This window comes from Chrysochloris asiatica, unplaced genomic scaffold (assembly GCF_000296735.1).
Source record: "Chrysochloris asiatica unplaced genomic scaffold, ChrAsi1.0 scaffold00074, whole genome shotgun sequence".
NCBI classification, from domain to species: Eukaryota; Metazoa; Chordata; class Mammalia; order Afrosoricida; family Chrysochloridae; genus Chrysochloris; species Chrysochloris asiatica.
The window spans coordinates 15456477-15464579 of NW_006408592.1; the positions used below are offsets into that span (position 1 = coordinate 15456477).

An 8103-nucleotide genomic window follows, 5' to 3' on the forward strand; every position below is an offset into this window, starting at 1 on the left:
AAAAAAAAAAAAAAAGTAACTGACTGAATGCAGCAGTGATGACAGAAAGAAAGGAGTCCGGTTTTCCAGTTTGTAAGGTGTTTAGGAGAATGGCAATGACATACATATTATTATAGAAATGCAGAGGTCAGGGAGGGAAAAAAAGAAAAAGTCCATTTGGCCTGTGGAGTTTATGGTGATCAAGACACTATTTCAAAGAAAACAAAACTAATTAAAGAAATGTGACAATTTCTGACATTTCAAGTCTTAACTAAAAAAAAGCATACACAAAATTAACATGAGACAACCTCTCACAAAAATGGGACTCAATACATTAAAGCTACAGAATCCAAGGCACTTCCTTTCCTTCTCTAGAAACGCATTCATTCATTGTAAAGAACCCTTGACTAGCTTCCCAACCGCCTTCAAATTTATAGATGTCCATTTTGATGGGTATCATCTGATTCTGACCACATCTCCAACTTAGTTGAATTGCTGGTATTATGTCAGTAGCAATCCATCCTGGTGTGGCGCTGTGGGTTAATGAACCAGACTGTAAAGCCGTTTGAACTGCAAGGTTGGAGGTTCAAGCTCACCAGGTGCTCCTCAGAAACCCTATACAGGGGCGCTATAGGTCGGAATTGACTCAGAGGCACTTAACAACAACAACATAATGACACAAAGAAACTCTGGTGGCACAGTGGTTAAGGTACTCAGGGGCTATCCAAAAGGTCAGTAGTTAGAACCCACCAGCGTGAGAGCAGATGAAAGATTTACAACCTTGGGGTAGCTCTACTCTGTCCTCTATAGAGATTTACAGCATTTGGAAATGCCATCAGAGTTTGTCCTACAGGATCTCTGTAGGAGTTGGGATTATCTTGACAGCAACAGGTTTAATTTTGTTTGCTTTTTTAATAATGTCATATAAATATAATAAAATAATAAACACATGCAAAACACCCCAGAAAAGAGTTGCTAAGCCATTTTTACAAAGCCCTCAACCCACTCCATTTAAACAAATTTTATACAGTCGTCTATAAAGGTCCTTGTTAGAGCTACAGCTCAGAAAAGTCATAAAAAATAGGGGTAGGAGAGAGGCACATCAGAAAGAAGGAAGTACTTATCTATCATTAAGTGAATTCAAATGTTTAGTATCTTACATTAAAATAATTTGCACTTATTTTTAACAGGACAAAATTGATCCTTAAAACACTTTAAGCCAACTCTTAAATACAGCACCTTCATTAAAACTTTGGACCTGGAGCTAGGGTTTGAAGGCAAGTCTAAGCTTTCTTTGTTATGATAATGAGTCAACGGGTGGGAAGGAAGTCTTTCTGCGAATCACTATAGAGGTTCACCTCCTAAAGTGAAGGGTCAGAGAAGATGACAGTGCCCAGTAGGATGCCTGGGGTTTTTTTGGTCCTGTGTTGATTTTTTTGTTTTTGTATAGATACAGCTTCCCAGCAGCATTACCCATACAGTTCTCACTAAAATCAGCCGCATATGTAGACTTGAAGATTACCATTTTTATATCTCTTGATTCAAGGCTCAAAAACCCCAATTCAATCTACTATATTGTGATCTATCCCTCTATAATTATTTCCACTATGAAATAAATAAAATGAGTCCAACTTTATCATTGGACTCCCCTCCCAGAATGGCGCTGTAGGACTGCGAACCACAAGGTTGGAGGTTCAAACTCACCAGCCACTCCTTGGAAAACCTATACAAGGTCGCTATGAGTCTGAACCAAATCAGAACAGACACAACAGCACTTAACAAGAACAACAACAACTTCATAAATGGCAACTGAGTTGTAAGAATTGCATATATTGTATAGAAAACACTCTTCAAGTTTAGATAAGAGATAAAACAACATAAATGCATGACTAACCAATACAAACAAAACACCTTACTCTCTAGGCAAAGCAAAAGTATTCACTTATTGGATATCTACTCTATTGGAGTCCTGGTATGGCACCGCAGAAAGCTGCTTACCACAAGGTTGGTAGTTCAAACCCATTAATAGTTCCTTGGAAGCCCTAATCTCTAAGAGTGGGACCTGACTCAATGGCACCTAACAACATTAACAACAGCTGTGTATTAGCCCTAGGATGTTGTTGAGTCCGTTCTAACCCATGGTGACCCCGTACAGAATTTCCAAGGCTGTAAATCTTTACGGGAGCAGAAAGCCTCATCTTTCTCTAGTGGAACAGCTGGTAATTTCGAACTGCTGACCTTAAGGTTTGCAGCCTAATTCATCGCTACCAGAGCTCCTTGGATACAGTGACTTAAAATAGAGAAATCCTCATACTAACCTGAGGGAAAATTAAACAGCCAAAGGTTATTAGTAGGCAAGGCCAGAGCAATTATAATTCTGACTTACAGGGAGGAATTTGCAACAAAACATATTTTGAAGAAAAGGCTCAGTTGCAAATAAATAAATTCCTGAAAGCATCTGCTTTAAAACACTACACTCTGATGTAAGACACTGTGATAGCCCCTTTACACATAGTTATTCATACAACTAATGAAGTAGATATTATCTTTCTTTTCAAAGTGTCAACAGATTTAAGGAGATTAAATACTTTATCCTTGGTCACATATATCATTAGTAACAGGACCAAGACCCCAGATCTTTCTGAATTAAAGACCCACACCTTCCTTATGCTGGTATACCTTCAAAACAATGGATATTTATATAATTCATATTCAAAGGCAAACCATTTGGTACACTTTTTCAAATTATTCATTTAGTAGATATCTACTTTATTGGAATCCGGGTATGGCACTGTATGATAAGTACTGGCTGCTAACCACAAGGTTAGTTCACACCAGCCCTCCTTAAAAACCCTACACAGAGTGATCTGACTCGAACAACATCAACAACTATAAATTAGCCCTAGGATACAGTGATACATAGGGGCTCTGGTAGCATAACAGTTACAAGTCAGACTACTAATCTCAGTCAGTGGTTCCATGGGAGAAAGATGAGGCAGAGAGTTCCAGTAAAGATTTACAGCCTCAGAAACTCTACGCAGGGTCGCTATGAGTTGGAACAAACTCGACAGCATTTAACAACAACAACAGTGGTAAATAAGACAAATAAGTTCCTTCCTGGAACTTACAGTCTAAAGCAGCTGTTCTCAAACCAGAATCCTCATTTAAACCCACAAAGCACAGAAAGTGATTTAAGTAACTCTTTTTTCAGTACTCCTAAGGATACTACGGACTCCTGGTGTGGCACTGAAGGATCAGCACTGGACTGTGAACCACAAGGTCAGAAGTTCAAATATACCAGCTGCTCCTTGGAAACCCTACACAGGGTCGCTATGAGTCAAAACTGACTTAATGACACTTAACAACAACAGGACAGGGGAGCATGGTGGCGCCATACGATAAGCACTGGACGGCGAAGATGATGTTGTTAATGTCAAGTGCCTTGGTTTCCAAGGAGTGAGTGGTGGGTTTGAACAGCTGACCTTTCGGTAGGCAGTCCAGTGCTTATCCTACAGCAGAAAGTCAGCATTAAGCTTTATGTTAAGCTAGAATTCAGAAAATAGTGTATAATTTACACATATATTCATGAAGGAAATACATTATGGTCACATTAAGAGCAGACAAAAATGAGACTGGGAAGTATTTTCCCTGGGTTCAAATTCTGACTCCACTACTTACTATCAGCTTTACCTCAGGCTCTAAGCTTCAGCTTCTTCATCTGTAAGATGGGGACAAAAAAATACCTATCTTTTAGGTTTGAGTGAGGATTAAATAACATGCTGAATGTAAAGGACTCTTAATAGCCCAATACTCCTCAATAACTCTTAGCTACTAGTATTATTGGAATACTGATGTGGTGCTGTGGGTTAATACACTGAACTGCAAGGTCGGTTAGAATCACAAGGTTGGTGGTTCAAACTTAACAGCCGCTCCTCAGAAACTCTATACAGGGTCACTATGAAGTGGAGTCAACTAGACGGCATTTAACAACAACAACTAGTATTATTACTAATACTATAATTACTATGATTCATCTACCTGCTATATACAAGGACTCCTGGATAGGTATACAGGTTGCTATAAGTAGGAACCGACTCAACGGTACTTAACAACTATATAGAAAACATTATGCTGGGCACTGGGGAAATAGCAATGAGTAAGACAAGGACTATATCTTCAAGGAATTTCTAACCTAGCATGACATGACATGACATGACCCAAAGCAGAATGGGAAAATTATCACAGAAAGGTATAAAACATCAAAACCTAAAACCATACCCAATTTTCGAAGAATCCTTTTGCACTCATCCCTGCTGAGATCCAAAAGGGTTGGCCACACAACAGGCATTGCTGCTTCCTTTTGGTAGCCCCAAAGAGCTTGTCTTCCCTGCAAAAAAAAAAAAAAAGAAGAAAACATTACTAAGGCACAGTCAAAACGTCTCTCACTTTGAGTTCCATAAGCTAAGAAGTAAAACCAGAAAGACATCTCACAATCTTTAATATCATACTTTACAACTTCTGATAAATGAAGTACTAACCATTTGAGAGCTATGCCAAACTATGATAGTGGAAAAAGCACAGGCTTTAGGGTAAGACGAGTCTTGAATGCCAGCTTTTCTTACTGGCTGTGATACTGGGTATATTAGCCTCTCTGAATTAAAGTTTTACATATTTGTAAAACACAGACAATATCAGTTATGAGGATTAAAGTGCAGTGGCTAGCAGGTGCTACTATCTGTGGTGCATAAAGCAAGTTGTTTGATTTCTCCAGGTAGCTATCTCTCTTAGGAGTTACATGAGATAAAGTACATACAAGGGTAAGTCATAAAGTATTGCTACTAAGGTTCCAGTTCATACATACAGGGGGTTATTCCAAACAAAACGTGTTTAACATATCAATGCCATCAATGGATAGCTGCAGACAAGTTATCTCAGTAATGCACTTGTCATAGTCTTGTTAGAACCCCAAAACCCACTGCCATCAAGTTAATTCTGACTCATCCTCTATATAGGGTTTCCAAGGTTGTAAACCTTTATGTGAGCCAACAGCCTCATCTATCTCCCATGAAGTAACTGGTGGGATTAAACCATAAACCTTGCAGTTGGCAGCCCAATACCTAACCCACAGTGTCAACAGGACTCTTTAATCTTGTTAGGGTGGCTTTAAAAAAAACAACAAAAAGACCCAATCAAAACAGTGGTTTCCATGAGGATCTGTTGGGTCCACTAAATTTAAGGAAAAGGTGAGTACAGAGGTAACTATTTTAGGGGATCCCACAGGGGTAATCTTGACAGTTTCTAAAAGGACACAGGTCAATCAGGGGAGCTTATTATTTATTATGAGTAGTTTTAAGGAAAGCGCACTCAGATATTATCTGCATCACAACACAGCATCTGCTTATTCTTCCAATATAGCAAGGGTGGTCTTATATTAACTCGTTGGAAAAACCTAACCCCATCAACCCTACAGCTTTGATCTTGCTCCTTCAGCCTTGCTTTTGTTCCCAGAATTCAAAGAACATTTCAAAGGAATACAATTTTACTCCCTTGAGGATGCCAAAACTACTGTTTTGCCATGACGTAAATTGAAGAGCACAGAATTCTTCAGGTAAGGGTTGTTGTTGCTTTGTGCCATGGAGTCGGTTCCAAATCATAGCGACCCTGTACAGGGTTTCCAAGGCTGTAAATCTTTACAGGAGGAGAAAGCCTCATCTTTCTCCCGCGGGACAACTGGTAGTTTCAAACTGCTGATCCTGAGGTTAGCAGCTCGATTCGTAACCACTACGCTACCAGAGCTCCTTCAGGGAAGGGTTAGAGAGATGGAAAACATTGCCTGCATAAGTATATAGACTGAGATAGATGATAGGTCTTTAATATTTTGGCTTAATACCTGCTTCTCGGAGTCTGTAGCAATTTTTTGTATTTACCCTTGTATAGCTCTTACTTGGCTAAATAGAATTTAATCAAGAACCACTGCTTCAAGCCTTAGCAATGAAATATAAATTTGGGCGCTGTAATCGTTAAAACAGCCATTTACCAAAAGTTTCCTATAGGTCTCCCAGAAACTGAGAATTCCCCGGGCTATAAGACAAAAAGACACTGGGCTGGACACTTGTTCAGTACTTGCTTAGCTTATAGAAGAGCCGCCGAAAATATCTGTTACATCGATCAGTTAATGGCTGAGGCACTGAGTGTGTAAAACGAATGAATGAGCTCACTGTCTAGGAGTCAGACACCGAACCGAAATAACTAACTTGCTCCATCTCGTTCCAGGCACTGGAGCTGCTAACTGCAACTCTTCACCCTGAGGTGAGCCCCCCTCCCCCTACTTCCCATAGTCTTCTCAGCTAAGAACCAACCCAAAGCAGGGAGAACGGCTGCGCGCCCCAATCGGCTGGATGACATAAAGGAAAGGGGTGGGTAGAAGGAAGAAGGGGCAGAGCCTAAGGAATCCGCTCCCTCCACAAGCCAGTCCCCTCCTCCCGAAAGGATCTCGGAGGCGGCAGGCGACCGCCGAATCTGGCACACGTCACAGCATCCTGACGCGCCCCCGCCAGAGGACCCCACCGCAGGGCTACACTGCTTCGGATACCAGGGCAATCAAGTAGCCGGAGCCCGCCCAGGGAAGCGGGATCTTGTATAATCCTTCCCCCACTCAAGTGTCAAAAGAGGCAACCCGCCCCGCCCCCTCCCTAAACACGAACTCTCTTACAGAACCATAACAAGAGCAACCCACCCACCCTCCGCACCGGTGCTTCTCAACGCCTGCCCCAATGTCAAGCCCACCACCCAGGACCCTCGGGGTCAGCAGCCGATGTCAGGAGCCCCGGCCGGCGTCCGTGCCTCGCTCTCTCCTCAGCGGAAAGGACAACAGAGAGAGAGATTAGGCGCGCGGACACCCAGACAGATGACCCGAGACTCACCGGGAGGCTCCCAGAGCTGGACCCCAAGAACTCCAGCACCAGGCCTGCCAGAGACCCCCTTACCCCACCTCGGGGAGCCCCGAGATCCCGTTAGGAGACAACGGGGGATGGGGCAAAGCTCCCCAAGCCGGGCTCCGAATGCTTGGTCCGGCGCTCCTCTAGCTTGGTTAGCCTGCCAGCTCTTCCCGGGACCCTGCCTGGAGTCACCCACCTGCCCGGCCTTTCGGGGCTCATCTAAAAGGCTCCTCCGCCAAGACTAGGGGACACCAGGAATTGGGTTTGTTTGCGGTGCCTCTGAAGGGGCAAGATGGCGACAGGTATCAAGGCGCAGGCGCAGCCACGCGCTGGCAGTCGGGAGGTGTAGTTCGCCTTTCCCGCCTTTCGGAGAACAGATACCAAAAGGCCTCCATTCTCCCTGTTCCCCATTCCTCCGCGTTATGAAAGGAAAGGAGAGACATCGCGAGGGGTACTGGGAGTTGTGGTCCGAACCCAGACTCCCTCCTCTTTCGTTCAGAGTTTGCTGCCTCACGCGCAAGGAAAGCTGGGATTGTAGTTTCCTTGCTTTCACCTCCATACCCTCCTATCTTGGGCTTCGCGCGCCTCTCCTCCGGCTGCGGTCTCCCAACCTATCGGCTGAGCTCTCCGCTACATGTGGCGTCACACGTAGAGGCCGAAATGGCGTAGGTAGCTGAAACAGAATTTGCTGCGACCTTTACTCTAGACGCAGTTAGGGATGATGGGAAAGTAGCTTTGTCTCTGAAGCGGCGTTGAGGATTAGGAACGCATTCCTCACAACCACGGGAATAATTATCTGCGATCGCCGGCCTCCTAAACGAGAATTTAAAGAGATAATCGACGCAACGGGAAAGGACGGACGTAGTGGACATCACAGATGCCTGTACCCGCCCTGGGGGCTGTGGAGTTGCATGTAGAGAAGGAAGACCACGCGGTTAGGTTGAGATTTGGGGTTGAATCAGTCTTTATCGAGTAAGGGTTCCCCTCAACGTTTTAAGTTAGATTAATGATTATCTTATGCTATACCTGTCAAAGACAAAAAAGATAAAGAGATTTACGTGAGCGCTAAGGTCTTGATATGTGCACCCTCAGCCTTTGTTCTTATTTAAAATAATCTTGTGGTGAAGATATTTTACAGATGAGAAAAGGAGCCTCGTGTTCACTTGTGACCATAAAATCATATCCA

The 8103-nt window shown here is 43.2% G+C and overlaps 1 protein-coding gene across 5 annotated transcripts in view; it reads right to left on the reverse strand.

Annotated features, from left to right (window-relative positions):
- The window catches only part of LOC102829843 (chromosome unknown open reading frame, human C11orf30), a 109494-nt gene extending 102277 nt beyond the window's left edge, over positions 1-7217 (reverse strand). For 3 of the 5 annotated variants that reach the window (XM_006865005.1, XM_006865004.1, XM_006865003.1), the window contains exon 1: positions 4258-4360. In XM_006865005.1, coding sequence (XP_006865067.1) covers positions 4258-4327 — 70 coding nt within the window. In that variant the 5' untranslated portion in view covers positions 4328-4360. Of the gene's footprint in view, positions 1-4257; positions 4367-7113 lie in introns of those variants that run through there. The other 2 variants (XM_006865006.1, XM_006865007.1) reach the window with 2 other exon arrangements.
- Between the last annotated feature and the right edge of the window lie 886 nt (positions 7218-8103).